This window comes from Nicotiana sylvestris, chromosome 4 (genome assembly GCF_000393655.2).
Source record: "Nicotiana sylvestris chromosome 4, ASM39365v2, whole genome shotgun sequence".
NCBI classification, from domain to species: domain Eukaryota; kingdom Viridiplantae; phylum Streptophyta; class Magnoliopsida; order Solanales; family Solanaceae; genus Nicotiana; species Nicotiana sylvestris.
This window is the reverse complement of record NC_091060.1, coordinates 67,854,338-67,875,626: the sequence shown is the minus strand read 5'-3', so window position 1 is coordinate 67,875,626 and position 21,289 is coordinate 67,854,338. Positions and strand designations below refer to the sequence as shown.

The 21,289-nt window shown below is 40.1% G+C and overlaps 1 protein-coding gene across 1 annotated transcript; it reads right to left on the bottom strand.

Moving 5' to 3' along the window:
- Nucleotides 1-8,767: 8,767 nt before the first annotated feature.
- Nucleotides 8,768-9,168, bottom strand: LOC138889657 (uncharacterized). The gene is made up of 2 exons (XM_070172990.1): nt 9,030-9,168; nt 8,768-8,937 (listed from the first exon to the last, which is right to left on the bottom strand). Exons 1-2 carry the CDS (start codon nt 9,166-9,168, stop codon nt 8,768-8,770), a joined length of 309 nt encoding a protein of 102 aa, XP_070029091.1.
- Nucleotides 9,169-21,289: the final 12,121 nt, after the last annotated feature.

Sequence of the window (21,289 nt, the reverse complement as noted above, 5' to 3'; positions counted from 1 at the left end):
AAATCACAAAACTAGAATCCATACACTCTCATGAGTTCATACATATCAAATACATCAAAATATGACCACAAATGACCCCTCAAATACCTAGATTTAGTCTCAAATTTCTAAGCCCTAACTTCCAATTTGCTACTGATTTTCCCATATAATTCAAGCTTACAACCTTAAAAATCATCTTAAAAACAAGTTTAGGGACCAAGGACCTTACCTCTAAGAAACCTTCTTGAATCCCCCCTTCAATTAGCTCTCCAAAGCTTTCTCCCAAATGAAATATGGTGAAAACCCACTCAAAATCGCGAAGGCTAAAAGTTATATGTTTTGACCCAGCAAAACCGCATCTGCGGTCTAATTATCTCACCTGTGGACCCACACATGTGGTCCCAAGTGTGCATCTGCGGATTCCACTTATCCTTCCAGCCATCGCACCTACGATCTTATACTCGCACCTCTGCCATCGCAGGTGCGCCCAAAGTTCCGCTTCTGCGTTTCCAGCCTTTCCCTCTCTTGGAACATCTGCGACTTCACTTCCGCTTCTGCGGGCTCGCACCTACGGTCCCCAAGCCGCAGGTGTGGTTATAACAGAAAACTCAACAGCTTTGGCTGCTACTTCACACTCCAAATCTCCCGTCAACCATCCGAAATCACCCCGAGACCCCCGGGACCTCAGCCAAAAGCACAAACAAGTCATACACCACCAAACAAACTTACACCAATCTCCAAAATACCTCAAACAACATCGAATGAACCAAATAATATCGGACTCAAGCCTAAGATTCCAAAAATCTTTCGAATTTCGGTTTTGATCAAAAAGTCTATCAAACCACCTCCGAATGACTTGAAATTTTGCACACACGTCACAAATGACACAAAGGATCTACTCCAACTTTCGAAATTCCATTTTGACCCCTTTATCAAAATCTCACCTATCAACCGAAAAATGCCAAAATTTCAATTTCGCCAATTCAAGCCTAAATCTACTCCAGACCTCTAAAACACATTCTGATCACACTCCTAAGTCCTAAATCACCTAACGGAGCTAACCAAATCATAAAATTTCAAATCCGAGATCAAATACTAAAAAGCCAAAACTCGATCAAACCTTTCAAATTTTAAGGTTAAAACTGAGAACTGTACTTCCAAATCCATTTTGATTACCCTGAAAATCCAAACCGACGATTTTCATAAGTCATAATACATCACACGGGGCTAATCATGCCCGAGAACTTGCAAGCATAATGCAAAAGCTCAAAACGACCGGTCAGGTCGTTACATCCTCCCCCACTTAAACATACGTTCGCTGTGAAACCTTACCATGCACATACTCGGGGGTAATCCCATGTCACCCTATCTCATATAGGTCCGATAACACATGTAACTAAAATTTCACAATCCAACCTAGCCCATAAACTTTAGAACCACATTCCTACTTCTGAATCGTCCACAAGATTAGAATCTCACATCTATACTCTCAATAAGGCCGAACAAGCTATAACAAACCATATCTACAACCTCAAATGTAATTACATGATATACCACATAACTCAAACACTCGTAACGATAACTTCTAATGACAATAATTGCTCAAAATAACCGAATATCGATAATAAGCCTCTTATCAAGTAAAGCCTCATCCCAACACTTCCGTATACTGCCAGTCACGCCCCTTTTTTTCTCGCGAAATCGGATTTAGGACATTTGGTGTGGGACAACTCGTTCTGTTTGGGAACTGGGTTTTGCAATTGAAGAGTCGCCACCTAATGATTAAGGTTCATTAGGACACCACAAGAAATTAAATTCTAAGTTTGTTTGAACAACCAGAGATTGGGTAAGGTCTTGAAATTATCTCAAGAGGAAGGTGTTAGGCACCCCTCAAGATCCACTAGTGTGGTTCCCGGCCAGACAGTTATTGTGAATTTGGGGTGCAATTAACATATAAGCAGATAAGGCTCAAAAAAGAGGGGATTTCAATACACAATGGTCGGAAAGTAAACCAAGTTTGAAAGAGCAATTACAAGAGCTAATTTTAAATAAGGAGTTACAATGCCCATAAAAAGGGGGAAATAAAGAAAGGGGGTCCTAGGTATGATAAAAATATGGATCACATCAATGCAATACCCGGTAATCACTCCTCAAAAGAGGGGTTACGCGTGGCATTAGCGCACCAGTTATCATATCCATATCTACCCTTTCCCACCCCGTTTAAGGTACTAAAGAGCGGATTGGTCTCGAATACTATTGCTTGCTATTACACGTCCCGTTCTTATCAGTCCCGAAGGCACTTAGGACTACTAATCCTAAAGGGGAGGGATATTAAGCTGTCTTGAAGTTTCAAGGGTAGAAGTCTAAGGCGACATACAAAACATATAAAAGACTGCACAGTAAAGAGGAAACACATAAACACATAAGGCTCAAGTATACCTCCTTAAACAAAACACATAACTAGCATGACTTGCACATACTTTTTGGGTCTGATTAATACAGATAAAGACGAGTGAAGTTGATTATCGAGACAAATTAGTTTATTACATAACTCAGATAAGAAGTCCGAATCAGGCCTGCCTGCTGGTTGTAGCATTTAACAAAAAACAGATTCAATTTTACAGTTATTACTCTAAGGTTTGCCTAAGTGTTTAGACGAGGTCCTATAGGCATGATATCTACTTAATTTAGAATGAGGCAAAACAATACTAACTCAAAACAAATAGTTTGAGATCCTATATGCATGCTTGCTAAACTTTGTTAAAATAAAGACGGAAAGTTGTTTAATACTGGTTCAGAATCAAACTGATTTTAAATTGAACTAGTTTCAGATTCTGTAAGCGATGATATCTAATATTGCTGATTTTAATCCTTATAGGCATGATATCTAACATTGAATATGAATAGAAATGAACCAGAATTTTACTTGGGAATTCCTATAGGCATGATTTATATATTTTACTAATTTTAGACCCTTATAGACATGATACCTAAACGGTGACAAATGTGCAGAATTTCAGATAATCTCTATAGGCATGTTATCTAAATGTGAATTGAACAAGCGAGTCCTATAGACATGGTTTCTAAATGTAGTGTGAATATGAAAAATTAGAGCAGTCCTATAGGCATGTATTCTAAATGTGAATTGAACAAGTAGATAATGCAGCCCTATAGGCATGTTTTCTACCCTTGAGCATGCATAATTTTCCAACCCTTTTCACTAACCAAAGCCCCAATGTTTATTACAAATTATTACAAACCCAAATAATGAATTACATCAGAAAAGTGTAAAAGAAGAGGTTACAATCTGAGAAAGCCTGATTCTTGACTTCCTCGCTGAGTTATGAGATAAACCAACTCAAAATACCATTGATCCAAAGCCTTTCTCAGCCTTGAAAGTGTCAAAGTTCCCTAAGGGCCTCAATAGGACCCCGGGCAGTGCTCACACCCAATTTTCATAACCAGAATAGGGACACGTGCAGTGTGGAAATGCCAGCCCTCATGTGTCCAAGTTCAGAGGGAGCTCATGGGTCCTAAGGCAAGGCTCGCATGAGGGGGGCAGAACTTAAGTCTAAGAAGAGAGTGAGAAGTGCAGAAACTGAGTTCTAAGAACCGAAGGAATAAAGGAGAGGGAAAGGGTGATAGGAGTCAATCATTAACACTTCACAGAATTGATAAATTCACACAAAGGGGTAGGGGATTGGGAATCCATTGCAAGTAGCCTATATACTTAGGCAAGAGTTAATTCTGGTCATGCACAATAATAGGGAGTGCTGTCATTCTTGCAAATCAACCAGAGCACACAACATATAAGTGAAACATAGGGGGTTATGATCCTAGGAGGATCAAGTTTGGGTAATGCTCAGTAATGTTCAATGTTGTCATGCCCCAAACTAACCATAAGTGTTAATCCATTGGGGTAGGGATTTGGGATTCATAATATATTGATTTAGAATAGCAGAAAGGAAATTACAACATGTTGAGTAATGGTGCTGAATTAAATACAAGCAGTGGGCAGACAAGAATGCAAAATCAGTAAGTAAGCATGTTGTTGTTAGTGATGAAAAACTTAATTAGAACATACCAGTAAAAGAAGCAAAGTGCAGTAAAGAAAAGTAGCAGGAATTTGAAATATAGCCTTGGCTTTCAACCGGCTGAACAGGCCACAGTACAAGTAATAAACCAATAGATAGAGTTTGAGTGTAAGTGTGAGTTTAGAACTAAAATGTTCGTGTGTTTGTGTTAATGAGAGAATATGTATATATATAGTAGTTCGAAACTATGTAAAATAAGGCATGAATTACAATTGTATAGTAATTTTGGAACTCAAAACCAATTAGAACCAAAATCAGTGCAAGTACTCCCTTAATTTAAGGGAATCAGTTCAAACAGTAAGAATGAGTAACAAATAAGGAAAAAAATCAATGTGTAGACAAGGAGATAATTCGAACATATTAGGCATAGAGTAAACTATTAGGGCTAGGTTCAGAAAAACTCTAATTAGGGAAATAGACAGTAAGAATCAAGCAACCAAGGTAACGGAATCAATCATATTGAGTAGAAAAGTAGGGATCGAAGGTCTCAAGGTAAGTGTTCAAATTAGACCAAGAAACGGGGGAATTAGAATCAATCAAAGAGAAAGTCATGTGTCAATATTTTGCATATAAATAAAGACAAAGATGATCAAGAGTCAACATACAAACCTAGAAAACATGAGAGTCAAATAATACTGATTCGACAAGAAAGAGGCAAGTTTTGAACAGTCAAGATGAACACAAGCACGTAGAATCCGTGTAAGTCAAGAGTCAGACGCGAATAGCCATGGCTGGCAAAAGGTTAGAGACGACCGGAGAACAACCATAAACTGAAATCGACCAAGGTTTGGACCAAGATCTTTAAAAATCTAGCCTTGAAACCATAACAATCGAACACGTAGAAGCCATTGGAGGTGGATACAGGCCTCCGATGACCTTGGAAGCCTTGGATTTGGGAGGTTTTAGGGTTGTAGTTGAGGGTGGCGGCTTGGGTTTGAGAGAGGATTGAGAGAGAAGGGGATTCAGAGGTGGTGGAGTGTGAATAATGAAAGGGATTTTTTTTGGGGGGAGGGGGGGGTCTTTTGGGTTTAATTAGGAAATGAGGGACGGGAGCAGTTGATCTAAGTGATCAACGGCTGGGATTTAAAAGGTTAAGTGGGGATCCGGGTATGGGTTGGTTTACTTGGGTTAGGGGGTCGGGTATTAATGGATTTGGGCCGGGGTAATCGGGTTTGAATTGGGACTAATTGGGGTCAGAATTTGCCTATAATTGAAATGAAATTGGGCTAACATTTAAATAGCCAATTTTCCCTATTCGATTTATAAAAAATAATAAATTAATTTCTGGAAATAAATTAAGGGTACAAAAATAATTTATAATACATAGTTAACTATTTAAAAATATCATACCTAATTTTTATGAATATAAACGTAATTAATCCTAAAAGAGGCTAAAATTACAATTATATGCAATTTAGCGTTAAAAATACCAAATAAATTTGTAAATATTATACTAGCTATATTTTAGCATAAATATGAGAATACAATAAATGAATCACCAAAAAGACAATTTTGGGAATAACTATTGGGTTTTTATGGATAAAATAAGGCAATAAATTGATTTAAAAATCTTTAAAAATTAAGAAAAAATAATAAAACATTTGGACATATTTATATATGTATACATATGTTATTTTAAAAGTATTTTTCATATAAAAATATACAGAAAAAAATTGGGTATCAACAACTGCCCCTCTTTACCCGGGAAGGATAAAAGAGTTGTTAGGTAAAGATATGATGGCCAATTTTGATCGAGCGAACGGTTAGAAAAGGTTTAGGCCATGACCTGGCTTCTGAGCTGCCTCTATGTCCCCGATTTTACAGGAATCAGGCCATATGTAGTTCAGAATCTATCGCCGAAGTATGCCAATAGGGACTTTCAAGGACGGACGCGATATCTAGGACGGGGTGAATGGTTAAGGTCTAATAGTGTCGCAGGAATTGGAGCGGGATCGCTCCTGCCGAGATGGTTGTTGCTTGCAGGTTTACCTGCAAATAAGCAATACATGCATATCTTTTGCGCAAAATTAAACATGATGCAAATTCCCGTCGGACCATGAAGGTTTTCTTTGGACGGTTAGGATGACGTCCTGGGACTTGAAGCGTACAATAAAGGATTCGCAGGCCATGAAATGATGTTCTCAGGCTATGAGGGTGGTGCCTCTGAACCATGATGACCTTGAATAATGATATGCAAAAGATTAAAAAGGATCCTCATCCCATGACATGGCGTTCTCGGGCTATGAAAATGGTGCCTCCGAACAATGATGCCTTTGGATAATTTGGCGATCTTTCAACCCATGAGATGCAATAGATGGCGATCTTTTTTGCCATGCAGAATGTAAATAAGGTGGCGATCTTTCAGCTATGCAGAATGTAAATAAGGTAGCGATCTTTCAGCCATGCAAATGTAAATAAGGTGGCGATCATTCATCCATGCAAATGTAAATAAGGTGGCGATCTTTCAGCCATGCAATGCAGAGGTGGCGATCTTTCAGCCATGCAAATGTAGAGGTGGCGATCTTTCAGCCATGCAATGCAGTAGATGGCAATCTTTCAGGCTTGCAAATGTAGATGAAGTGGTGATCTTTCAGCCATGCAAATGTAGTAGGTTACATTTAACCTCGGAAGGCACAATGGTAGCCTTATGTAATGCAGAAATGTAGATGGAGACAGCGTTTAGTCTTGGAAGGCAGAATGGTAGCCTTATGCAATGCAGAAATGCAGAGGGAGACAATGTTTAGTCTCGGAAGGCAGAATGGTAGCCTTATGCAATGCATAAATGCAGATGGAGATAGCGTTTAGTCTCTGAAGGCAGAATGGTAGCCTTATGCAAGAAATAAAAATGGTAATAGAGCTTTCTTAGCTGACAACATATTGCGATATTGTGACTGCTGGGGAAATTATGCCATACAGAATATCACCAGCGTGCATGGATAGCAAATGTTGGTAAGTGCAATAGTTCCGAGAATTGTATTCCTAAACAGTGTTTGTCTCGTGAGTGTATAGCATGTAATTTTGGTGTCTACATTCAAAGAAAAATCGTGAGTTTTGTAAGGAGGTTAGTTTGTATCCCCGCTGGCTCTGCTTGACCTGTTCGGCTTTGATCTAGTGATACTGTATGTATCATTGGAGTAGCGTTGCTAAACAAGGAGATTTTGATAATAAACAAGCATGAATTTGTAAAAATATGACATAAGTATACAATTAAGAAACAACTTTTAGATGAACCGACGACTGTGACATGGCTCAAGACATTGCGACCCCTCTCGCTATATAATTTTGAGGGTCCTCCTCAATATTCTTCCCCAGTTTAATGGGTTGATGTTTCTGATTGTTGCCTACGATGATTGGCTAAAATTACTTTGGAATTTTGAGGGTCCTCCTCAAAATTCTGCCCCGATTTCCAATTGCGGGGGGAAATGAAAATTTTATTGAATTGTGACCGAACCCATAGGGCTACCTACGTATCCCCTCTTAAACGGGAATCATGTCAGGTGTAGTTCAATTTATACCATATAAGGAAAGCATGAAAATTACACATAGTAAAGCTTGATTGTATCTCAATTAATTGGTTTTGGCCAGACTTCTCCGTCCATTTCTGCAAGTATGAGGGCTCCTCCTGTCAATACCCGATGAACCATGTATGGACCCTGCCAATTGGGAGAGAACTTCCCTATGGCTTCATCTTGATGCGGGAAAATTTTCTTTAACACCAGCTTCCCCGGCGTGAACTGTCTCGACTTGACTCTTTTGTTGAAAGCTCTAGACATTCTGTTCTGATAAAATTTACCATGGCAAACTGCATTCATTCTCTTTCCATATATAAGAGCTAGCTAATTGTAATGACTCTTCACCTATTCTGCATCGTCGAGCTCAGCGTCCTGTATGATCCTTAAGGAAGGAATTCCCACTTCGGCGGGAATGACATCTTCTGTACCATAAACTAGCATATAAGGGGTTTCCTAGTTGACGTGCGGACTGTGGTGCGATACCCCAATAAAGCAAATGATAGCTTCTCGTGCCACTGCTTATGCTTCTCTATCATTTTCCTTAGTATCTTCTCGATATTCTTATTGGCGGCTTCTGCAGCTCCATTCATCTGAGGTTTGTAGAATTCTTATGTCTGATCTTGAAATTTTCACATATAGTTTCATCAAGTCACTGTTGAAGTTGGATCCATTATCAGTAATGATTGATTCTAGAATCCCAAATCGACAAACGATGCGGTCAAGGACAAAGTCTGCCACGACTTTCTTAGTTACTACTCTAAAAGATGCTGCTTCAACCTATTTGGTGAAATAGTCTATTGCTACTAGGATAAACTTTTGCCCGTTGGAAGAAGCAAGCTCGATTGGACCAATGGCATCCATTCCCCAAGCGGCGAACGGCCACGATGAGCTTGTTGCATTAAGCTCATTTGGGGGTTCCTTTATCATGTCTGCATGTATCTGGCAGCGATGGCATTTCCGGACATACTGGATGTAGTCCGTCTTCATAGTCATCCAAAAGTAACCAGTTCGGAGTATCTTCTTTGCTAAGACAAAACCGTTCATATGTGGACCACAGGTCCTAGCGTGAATTTCCTCTAGTAGCTTGGATGCTTACTTTGCGTCGACACACCTTAGTAATCCCAAATCAGGAGTCCTTCTATATAGGATTCCTTCGATGTGAAAGAAATTGTTGGACAACCTTCAAAGTGTGCGTTTCTGAGTAGGATTTGCAAGTTCTGGGTATTCACCTTTTGCCAAATATTCCTTGATATCATGAAACCAAGGCTTTCCATCTGCTTCTTCTTCGACGTAGTCACAATAAGCTGGATGATCGTGGATCTTTACTTGAATGGGATCAATTAAGTTTTTGTCTGGATGTTGTATCATGGATGATAGGGTAGCCAATGCATCAGCGAACTCATTCTGGACTCTGGGAACATGTTGGAATTCTGTCTTTGTGAACCTCTTCTCAATTCCTGTACATGATACAGATACGGGAGTATCTTGGAGTTCTTCATTGCCCATTCTTCTACGACCTGGAGTATAAGTAGGTTCGAATATCTGATCACTAGCAACTCTTGAATGTTCTTGTCAATGGCCATCTTGAGCCCTAAGAAGCAGGCTTTGTACTCGGCCATGTTGTTGGTGCACGGGAACCTGAGTTTGGCAGACACCGGATAATGTTGACCGATTTTTGATACTAGGACTGCTCTTATGCCAACTCCTTTGAAATTTGCTGCTCCATCGAAAAACATTCTTCAACCGTCATAGGATTCTGCAATGTCTTCTCCTATGAACGATACCTCTTAGTCAGGAAAATACGTTTTCAGGGGTTCATATTCTCCATCCACAGGATTCTCAACAAGGTGATCCGCTAGTGCCTATCCCTTGATTGCCTTCTGGATTACTTAGACAATGTCAAATTCACTCAACAAGATTTGCCACTTGGATAACATTCCAGTGGGCATGAGCTTCGGAAAGATGTACTTCAGAGGATCCATCTTTGATATGAGATATGTAGTATAGGCACATAAGTAGTGCCTCAGCTTCTGAGCTACCCAAGTTAAAGTACAGCAGGTGCGCTCTAACAGAGAATGCTGGGCCTCGTACGGGGTGAACTTCTTACTGAGGTAATAAATAGCCTGCTCTTTCCTCCCCGTTTCGTCATACTACCCCAGAACACAACCGAAAGCTACATTCAATACTGCAAGGTAGAGTAATAAGGGTCTACCTGGCTTAGGCAGGACTAAGACAGGTGGTGTTGACAGGTATTCCATTATGTCGAAAACATCTTGAAGATTGGCTCACAGATAACTATAGATTATGCTATGAACCGGAAGCCTCCCCAAGAAGCTCATCACATCCTTCTTATTCTTTGGCGGCGGAAATTCTTGAATATCTTTGACTTTTGATGGATCAAGTTCTATTCCTCGGCGACTCAGAGTAAACCCAAGTTATTTTCCAGTAGGAACCCCGAATGCACACTTTGTAGGATTCAGTTTCAGGTTGTACCTTCGCAGTTTATTGAAGAACTTCCTCAAATCTTCCATATGATCAGTGGCCTTCTTGGACCTGATGATAACATCATCTACGTACACCTCTATCTCTTTGTGTATCATATTGTGAAAAATGGTGGTCATAGCCCTCATGTAGGTGGCCCCAGCATTCTTCAGGTCGAATGACATCATCTTGTAACAGTACATTCCCCACGACGTAATGAAAGCCGTTTTCTCAGCATCTTCTTCATCCATCCAGATCTGATGATAACCGACAAAACAATCCACAAATGACTGCAACTCATGCTTGGTGCAATTGTCAATCAGGATGTGTATAGTTGACAAAGGGAAGTCGTCTTTCAGACTTGGAACATTGGAGATCTTATTGCGGAAATTAAAAATGCGAAAAGAAAATCATTTAATAAATAAAAATAGTGCATGATTCTTGTTTTATCCTTGCTACCCCGAGGCTTGTCGGGCTTTGGTTGTCTTGATAGTCCAGTTATTAAGGTGTGCTCCTCTGCTTATAGCCTGTATAAAAGGACCTTCCTCCCCCTCATCCTCGAGAAAAACACAACATTCCATGTCATTGTCTTCTAGGAACAAGTTCTTCACTGCTGCGAGTGCTTCCTCTTCATCTGACCCATAAATAATATTGGCCGGTTGGAAAGTCTACTCCAAATGCGGTATTGGCTGCTCCAGCGGATAGTAAGGATCGTGCCATAGTGGTGACCAGTTGTTGAATTCCTCCCAGGTGTACTCATATCCCAAATCGAAAGTGGTGCCATGTTTCTTGAGTTTTATGGGCTTAGTGATTCCTTGGAGGTTCTTCCCGAGCCCTATGCCAGGTTCGTACCCACTCCAATTCAGTATGTTCTCGATCTTATTATCTCACAATTTGTTTCTGTTAACAGCATTTACCCGTTCAATGTGATGGTAAGTCTTTCCTCGTAGCTTCTTTCTCACCTCGATTGATGGAATAGTCTGGCAATTGTATACAAGGTGGCTACCGTCGCCGTGAATGATCACATCCTATTGCCTCCACTCGAACTTTACTGCCTGATGTAGTGTTTATGCTACGGCTCCAGTAGCATGAATCCATGGCCGTCCCAACAGCAAATTGTAAGATGCTGTCACGTCTATCACTTGGAAATCAACATCGAACCAAGTTGGCCCCATTTGCAAACACAGACTAATCTCCTCAATGCTGGACCTTTGAGAACCGTCGAAGGCTTTCACGTTGATGGCTCCACCCTTTATTTCCAGCAATCCCTTTCCCAATTTCTTGAGTGTTACTATTGGACAAATGTTGAGACTGGAACTCCCATCAATTAGGATCCTGGTGATGAAGTAGTCCTCGTATTGCATAGTGACATGCCGTGCTTTGTTATGTTCCAACCCTTTAGGCGGCAGCTCATCCTCATGAAAAGTAATTTTGCGACTTTCCAATATCTGTCCTACCATGTAGTCCATTTCCCCTCTAGTGGTGTTGCTTGGCACGTATGCTTCACTCAACACCTTCAACAGAGCATTCTTGTGTGCCTCAGAATTTTGTAGCAAAGCAACGATCAAAATTTGCGCCGGTATTTTGTTCAATTGGTCGATGACCGAGTATTACCTGGCTTGTATCTTTCTCCAAAGATCATCTGGACCTGTCTCAATAATGGGTGACCGATTGGAGGCGTGCTTGCTTGACTCAGCTAGGTGTTCCGGGGTATAGACCCTACTAGTTCTCATCATACCCTGTGCGGAGATAGTTTCCTCGAACCTAACCTTGCCCTTCCTCCTTGCCTCGGCTGTATAGTCCCATGGTATATCCTTTGTATGGTATGGCGTCATGGTAAACATCGCCACTGGGATCGGCGTGGCTATCTTTACTCCAAACGGAGCATGTGCCTTAAGTGGTAGAACTGCAACTTCAAATGGTGGGGGTGCATTTGCTGGAGACACGAATTTGACCTCAATTGGTGCTGGTGTCTTTGCTGATGTCGTTTCTTCAAACTCAAGTGGCACGGACATATTTACCTCGGCATCCCCAAAGGGCTTAATCTGGACCATGATCGGATTAAGAGTAACTGTTGGTTTCTTTGGGTTATCACCTTTTGTGATCAAACCGATTGATCCCTCGGGATCCCAATCATCCTCTACCGCAATCATGTGAATGTCTCCACCCTTATGGTCTAGCAGAGGGTTATTGGGACATTCAGAGCAGGTTCCTTTGCCACAATAATCTTGTTGTCAATTAAAGTCTAGATATTATGTGTTCCTTCATGCCAGAATGGTATGCACAGGATTTGTTTGGGTTAACCCACTGAGAAGGGTTCTCATGGTTTGCAGCAGGGATGGGGGTGACGTAACCAGCAGCTTTGAGTCTTTCATACAACTGGTCAATGAGTTCAGCAATGGCTGTGTATTGTATCGGAGGCCTGCGGTCAAAATTTGGTCGAGGTCTAGGGAAGTTTTGGCATGCAGGAGGGGATTGATAGTGGTATGGTTGAGCATTGTAGGTTTGGTAAACATGTGCGGGTTGGGAATATCTGGGTGATGTAGGCTAATATGTGGGAGGTGGAGGTGATTGATAAGCAGGTGACGGAGTTTGGTAAGAGGGTGAGGGTGTTTGGTAGTTTGGGGTAGGCTGATATGTAAGTGAGTCATTGGGTAGGTTTGGTATTTGATGGGATATTTGGTTCTCTGTGCAACCATTACGGCTCCTACGTCCCTTTTCTTGGACACACCACCAGACTGCAAAGACTTATTTGTAGCTTGAAGGCCTCGAAGTTCGTAACCATATCACTTTTGATGCCCTCTTCGATCCTTTCACCCACCATGATAATGTCAGAAAATTTATGGCTCTCAATCAACATTGGTCATTCATAATAATGCGGGTCTTGAGCCCGAACAAAATATTTGTTCATATGTTCCTCCTCTAAGGCAGGTCCAACCTTAGCAGCTTCGGACCTCCAGCGAGTAGCATACTCGTGAAATGTTTCTGTGGGCTTCTTCTTTAGATTCTGAATGTAAAACACATCCGGCACATTCTCTGTGTTGAACCTGAACCTGTCCATGAAGTCGGACGCCATGCCTACCAAGTTCGACCACTTTTTTGGATCTTGGCTAATGTACCAAAACAAAGCATCTCCCTTCAAACTCCTCATGAATTGCTTCATGCGGATTTTCTCGTCTTTCCCTACTCCAACAAGCTTGTCACAATAAGTTCTCAAATGGACCCTTGGATCCCCTGTACCTTCAAACATTTCAAACTTTGGAGGTTTGTACCCCTCGGGTAGTTCGACATCGGGTTGTATGCAAAGATCTTCATAGTTCAGCCCTTCAATTCCATTACTTCCTTCAACGCCTTGAACTCGGCTAGTTAGTTTCTTAAGTTTTTCACCCAGGTTCTTGATGAGCGAGTCTTTATCATCAGACTCGGGCGTGCTTGATATGGGTTGAGTGGAGTGTGGCATATCTCCACATAGATGGGGGTGTTATGGTTGGTGTGGAAGTGGTCATTTGTGGAGTTTTGGGGTTCTAGGATGAGCAGCGGGGTGTTGTTTGAGGTATGGAAAGTGTTGTAGTGGTGGTGAGGAGAGGGATGGTTTTGTTGCTTTGGGATATTATGTGGAGGTGTAGGGTTCTGAGCGTTTGGGAAATTGATATTTGTAATGGTGAGGGAAAATGACAAATTTGCCAAATTCCAGACCTGATCAACTTCTTCCTGGAATTTCAGTAGCTTTTGTTCGAGTTGGGATGCATTTTCTTTGGAAACCTGAGTACTGTGACCATGAGTAGCCTCTACCCGTTCAGTTGAGTTCTCTTTTCTAACATTATTCAAATCTTCCATCTTCCCTTTGTTTTTGTTTTTGACAGGACTAAGAGGAGGAGTGGGCGGAGGGCCCCTAAATCTCGTGGAATAAGAGGATGTTGCTAGAGTGCAAGAGCTAACCTTTGGGGAGGGGAGTAATAAAGTTAAAACAAAAGGTAACAAGTTAGTGAGGATCATAAAAAATGTTGCAATATTTAAACACATAGTGCGGAATGTAAAACGTGTCATAATTTGGGAACCTCTTTGTGCCCGAGGTAGGCCTAATGACAAATTAATTTGGAGAACTTAGAACGCTAAATGACTCATTTTGTTGATAGAAAATAAGACGAATCCCAAATTGACACTAAATAAACAGGAAATGAAAATCACTAATGGCCATTGGCGTTATTACATTTGATAAAGCAAAAAGATAAACTCTTATCTATTTGGTCCCAGAAGGACCTTCCTCTGGTTGAATACTCTCATTGATCAAATCCTCCAGTTTGCGTAGGTTCACCAGTAAAAATGCCTTTGCTTGGTTTTCTCCTTCGTTTCCCTCGGCGTTCTGGTAGTTGGTGACTCTCTTCCTCACTTTCCCTTCCAATTCCAGTACACTGTACTCCAGATATTCCAAATTTTCGCTAGCTTTGGCGGCCCACTCTCTCCACTCGTTGATTTGGTCATTTGATGGAACACTCCTCCACCAGTCTAGCAAGAGTGGGGGCGTGCTAATCATACCAAAATTAGGGACCTCGTGCCTCATTTTCTGCAAAACAAAAGGGTTAGGCCCTTACCCCCACCAGACTCGACTATTTAATATCAACAATTAGCATAAAGCATTTAGTTCTCCAAATAAATGCACAGAACGTGGTGGTGTCCGTTTAGGTTCAGGGAAACACGATGGACTTTGGACAATGCTATCTTAAAGGATCATTATGTGGACAACATAATTAACCCGGCTAGGTTTGACCATGATGCATGCACAATTTAAACATAGTAAGGTTTCTATGGGGTTTTAGACTAGTACCCTTGAGCGGACAACTCAAGGGGGAAAGGTACAAAACCATCGACTACACCGTTGATCGACTGATTTTACCGCAAATATGCCTTTTTCGGATTTAGGGGGTGATAATATCGGAAGAGCGCAACCACTCATTATAAGCGTTGCTATAGGATTTGTTTGGCTCGAGTGGTATATGATGTTGAACATTATTATGCAATAATTACAAACATGTTGTCATGTATTTGCACGTTTAAGAATGTAGTAAAATACAACAGTTTCATAATTTAAAGTAGTAGTAAAAGAAAGTAAAAAGACAAGTCAGTTTTTGCAGTTGAAAAGGGAATTGAATCCTTAAAGGAATTAGACAAGTAATTGCACACAAAGATATGTAAATTCACAGTAATAGTCTAAAATGGTAAAAGCCTAAAAATTCCCAGTAGAGTTACCATGCTGTCGCGCCCCCCTTTTTCTCGCAAAATCGGGTTTAGGACATTTGGTGTGGGACAACTCATTCCGTTTGGGAACTGGGCTTTGCAATTGAAGAGTCGTCACCTAATGATTAAGGTGCATTAGGACACCACTATAAATTCAATTCTAAGTTTGGTAAGGGCTTGAAATTATCCCAAGGGGAAGGTGTTAGGCACCCCTTAGAATCTGCTAGTGTGGTTCCCGGCCATACAGTTATTGTGAATTTGGGGAGCAATTAACATATAAGCAGATACGGCTAAAAAAAGGGGATTTCAATACACAATGGATGGAAAGTAAACCAAGTTTGAAAGAGCAATTACAAGAGCTGATTTTAAATAATGAGATACAATGCCCCAAAAAAGGGGAAATAAAGAAAGGGGGTCCTAGGTTTGAGAAAAATATGGATCACATCAATGCAATACCCGGTAATCACTCCTCAAAATAGGGGTTACACGTGGCATTAGCGCACCGGTCGTCATATCCATATCTATCCTTTCCCACCCCGTTTAAGGTACTAAAGTGCGGATTGGTCTCGAACACTATTGCATGCTATTACCCGTCCTGTTCTTATCAGTCCCGGAGGCACTTAGGACTACTAATCCTAAAGGGGAGGGATATTAGGATGACTTGAAGTTTCAAAGATAAAAAACTAAGGCGACATACAAAACATATAAAAGACTACGCAGTAAAGGGGAATCATATAAACACATAAGGCTCAACTATACCTCCTCAAACAAAACACATAACTAGCATGACTTGCACATACTTTTTGGGTCTGATTAAAGCACATAGAGATGAGGTTGTTGATTATTGAGGCAGATTAGTTTATTACATAACTCAGATAAGAAGTTCGAATCAGGCCTGTCTACTGGATGTAGCATTTAACAAAAAACGGATTCAATTTTACAGTTATTACTTTAAGGTTTGCCTGAGTGTTTAGACGGGGTCCTCCTATAAGCATGATATCTACTTAATTCAGAATGAGGCAAAACAATACTAACTCAAAACAAATTGTTTGAGATCCTATAGGCATACTTGCTAAACTTCGTTAAAATAAAGACGGAAAGTTGTTTAAAACTGGTTCAGAATCGAACTGATTTTAAATTGAGCTAGTTTCAGATTCTGTAAGCGATGGTATCTAATATTGCTGATTTTAATCCCTATAGGCATGATATCTAACATTGAATGTGAATAGAAATGAACTAGAATTTTACTTGGGAATCCTTATAGGCATGATTTCTATATGTTACTGATTTTAGACCCTTATAGACATGATACCTAAATGGTGACAAATGTGTAGAATTTCAAATAATCCCTATAGGCATGTTATCTAGATGTGAATTGAACAAGCGAGTCCTATAGACATGGTTTCTAAATGTAGTGTAAATATGCAGAATTAGAGCAGTCCTATAGGCATGTCTTCTAAATGTGAATTGAACAAGTAGAGAATGTAGTCCTATAGGCATGTTTTCTACCCTTGAGCATGCATAATTTAACAACCCTTTTCACTAACCAAAGCCCCAATATTTATTACAAATTATTACAAACCGAATAATGAATTACAATAGAAAAGTGTAAAAGAAGAGGTTACAACCAGAGGAAGCCTGATTCTTGACTTCCTCTCTGAGTTATGAGATAAACCAACTCAAAATACCATCGATCCAAAGCCTTTCTCAGCCTTGAGTGTGACAGAGTTCCCTAAGGGCCTCAATAGGACCCCGGGCAGTGCTCACACCCAAGTTTCAGAACCATAATAGGGACACGTGCAGTGTGGAAATGCCAGCCCTCATGTGTCCAAGTTCAGAGGGAACTCATGGGTCCCAAGGCAAGGCTCACTTGAGGGGGGGCAGAACATAAGTCTAAGAAGAAGGTGAGAAGTGCAGAAACTGAGTTCTAAGAACCGAAGGAATAAAGTAGAGGGAAATGGTGATAAGAGTCAATCATTAACACTTCATAGAATTGATAAATTCACACAAAGGGGCAGGGGATTGGGAATCCATTGCAAGGAGCCTATATACTTAGGCAAGAGTTAATTCTGGGCATGCATTGAAATAGGGAGTGTTGTCATGCTTGTAAATCAACTAGAGCACACAACATATAAGGGAAACATGGGGGGTTAGGATCCTAGGAGGATCAAGTTTGGGTCATGCTCAGTAATGTTCAATGTTATCATGCCCCAAACTAACCATAAGTATTAATCACATTGGGGTAGGGATTTGGGATTCATAATACATTGATTTAAAACAGGATAAAGGAAATTACAGCATGCTGAGTAATGGTGATGAATTAAATACAAGCAGTGGGCAGACAAGAATGCAAAATTAGTAAGTAAGCATGTTGTTGTTGGTGCTGAAAAACTTAATTAGAACATACCAGTCAAAGAAGTAAAGTGCAGTAAAGAAAAGTAGCAGGAATTCGAAATATAGGCTTGTCTTCAGCCGGCTGAACAGGCAACAGTACAAGTAATAAAGCAAGAGAGAGTGTTTTGAGTGTAAGTGTGAGTTCAGAACTAAAGTGTTCGTGTGTTTGTGTTAATGAGAGAATATGTATATATAGTAGTTCGAAACTATGTAAAATAAGGAAAGAATTATAATTGTATAGCAATTATAGAACTCAAAACCAATTAGAACCAAAATCAGTACAAGTACTCCCTTAATTTAAGGGAATCAGTTCAACCGGTAAGAATGAGTAACAAATAAGGAAAGAAATCAATGTGTAGACAAGGAGATAATTCGAACATATTAGGCATAGAGTAAACTATTAGGGCTAGGTTCCCAAAAACTCTAATTAGGGAAATAAACAGTAAGAATCAAGCAGCCAAGCTAATGGAATCAATCATATTGAGTAGAAAAGCAGGGATCGAAGGTCTAAAAAGTGTTCAAATTAGACCAAGAAATGGGGGAATCAGAATCAATCAAAGAGAAAGTCATGTGTCGATATTTTGCATATAAATAAAGACACAGACGGTCAAGAGTCGACATACAAACCTAACAAACATTGGATTCAAATTATACTGATTCGATGAGAAAGAGGCAAGTTTCGAACAGTCAAGATGAACACAAGCACGTAGAATCAATGTAAGTTTTTTTAGGCTAAGAAACTGAGTAGAAACAAATCAAGGCAAGATAGTCACGAAAAATCATAGAAACTCTAAAACGAGAACCGGCCATTTATGCTGATACACAAAACCAAATAAAAAACCCTCTAAAAACTAGGGCTTTCAACATAGGCGAGTTAAAGAGAAGATAGAAACCCAGAATCAGAAGAATCATACAAAGGGAACAAGATATTTCGAAAAGAACTTCTCCACTTAAACGAACAGTCTCAGACCCGAAACCATAAGATTTTCAACAATAGAATGGTTTTAAAAAGAGGATAAATAGACAGATCGGACAAAACTCAGGAAAACAATCATTCATTTAATAAAAAGTTAAAAGAAATTAGGGGTTTTAACATGCAAACTCAGGCAGAAGGATAATAGGAGCAAACACAGCAAAACATATCAAAAATCAAAGAAAGGTTTCAAAATAACTTAACAGAACCTTAATCAGAAGGATAAGGAGTTTTGAAAGCGGAGTTTTAAAAGAAACTTCGAGAAAAATGCTTAAAAGTTCAGAGCAGACAAGATCTGAAACAGATCTAAGAGAAACCGAGAGAACCTTAAAGGTTAGGGTTTCAGAAGAACCCCAAGTGGTGAGAAAGGCTTTGAAAACCATAGATCTAAGCAGGAGAGTCTAGTGTCTGGCTCGAATAGCCATGGCTGGCCGGAGAAAGGTCAGAGACGACTGGAGAGCAGCCATAAACTGAAATCGACCAAAGTTTGGACAAAGCTCTTTCAAGATCTAGCCTTGAAACCATAACAATCGAACACGTAGAAGCCATTGGAGGTGGATACAGGCCTCCGATGACCTTGGAAGCCATGAACTTGGGAGGTTTTAGGGTTGTAGCTGAGGGCAGCGGCTAGGGTTTGAGAGAGAATTGAGAGAGAAGGGGATTCATAAGTGGCAGAGTGTGAGTAATGAAAGGGTTTGAGGGGAGGGGGTCTTTTGGGTTTAATTAGGAAAGGAGGACGGGAGCCGTTGATCTAAGTGATCAACGACTGAGATTAAAGAGGTTAGGTGGGGATCCGGGTATGGGTTGGTTTACTTGGGTTAGGGGGTCGGGTATGAATGGATTTGGGCCGGGGTAATCGGGTTTGAATTGGGTCTAATTGGGGTCAGAATTTGGCTATAATTGAAATGAAATTGCGCTAACATTTAAATAGCTAATTTTCTTTATTCGATTTATAAAAAATAATAAATTAATTTCTGGAAATAAATTAAGGGTACTAAAATAATTTATAACACATAGTTAACTATTTAAAAATACCAGGCTTATTTTTATGAATATAAACGTAATTAATCCTAAAAGAGGCTAAAATTACAATTATATGCAATTAAGTTTAAAAATACCAAATAAATTTGTAAAAGTATGCAAAAATTATCTAAGCTATATTTTAGCATAAATATGAGAATCCAATAAATGAATCACCAAAATGATAATTTTGGGAATAATTATTGGGTGTTTTATGGATAAAATAGGGCAATAAATTGATTTAAAAATAAGGAAAAGTAATAAAACATTTGGACATACTTATATATGTATACATATGTTATTTTGAAAGTATTTTGCATATAAAAATATACAGGGAAAAATTGGGTATCAACACTGCCAATGATGAAAGAAACATGTAGAATCATAATCATTCTTCAGACCAACCATTCATGAAGCTACTTATCCCTTGGCAAGGACCATGGCAAATTTCTGAGCCGAAAATCGGCATTATCCTCCCAATACACTGAAACCGAATCTGTTTGTATTCATTATGGATCCCCACGATCTCATCTAATCCAACACAACTACTCTGGTGACATGACACATCAATACAATCTAAAGCCAAAACTCGTGCAATCCATGCACCAATAAGCAACAATCCGAACATACTAAAATCATGAAAATGACTCAAATGAGAGAGTCATACATCAAGTTCACCAGTACCACCATTACACAATGCTAGGAACCCGCCACACATCGTAGAAACAGAACACACGAATCTAACCTAAAGGGTCATACCTCCACATAACTTCGCTGCAATACGCGACCCTATCCAATCACTGGTCCACATGAAACACCTCAAGTCACTATGCTCAAAATCGACAACCACGCATAATTTGATGTCTAGAACCAAAGCAAATTATCATTATCACGGCGAAGCAATTGACATAACATTACACAAATCTAAAAGGACACAACCGATATGCCATCCGCCGAGCAATACCCAATACTCCTCCCGCTCGAATTCCACTGAGAGACCCCAATAAAACCGCACCACATGTGCCTATGACCAACAAATCCCAATGCCTCGCAACACGGAAAGGTAGCTCATAGAACACCCCAAATCACTAATAAACTCAATAACAATTGAATCAACACATCCCTCAACAATACAACTCGGATTTAACAAAGCTGACTCGAGTTAGAACACACATCCATATTGGCCTACCAATGAACCCCTTATCAAGAAGTCCCTGAAACTACTCCTTTAACTCATCTAACTCCACCGGTGCCATACGATACAGTGCTAGGCACCAAATCAATACCGAGATCAACAACCTTGTCTGGCGACATGCCCGGAAGCAGGAAACACATCCGAAAAAAAAGCTCACTACGGAACTCAATCAATGGTAGAAGTCTCTGCACTAACATCCATCACGAAGGCCATATAAGAAAGACAACCCTTCCTATCCATCCGTTGGGTCTTCAAAAGGAAACCACCCTACTAGGAACATAATCCGTCGAACCTCGCCTCTCAATCCGTGGCATTACCGGCATGGCCAACATCGCCATCTTAGCGCAACAGCCCAGAATAACATGACATGGAGACAACCAGTCCATAACCAATATCACACCACACT

Excerpts from the sequence above, each read along its gene's own strand:
- LOC138889657 (XM_070172990.1), bottom strand. The coding sequence starts at position 9,168 with ATGGCCATTGACAAGAACATTCAAGAGTTGCTAGTGATCAGATATTCG. Across the intron at positions 8,938-9,029 it reads TGTACAGGAATTGAGAAGAG|ACAAAAACTTAATTGATCCC; the intron begins GTTCACAAAGAC and ends TACAACATCCAG.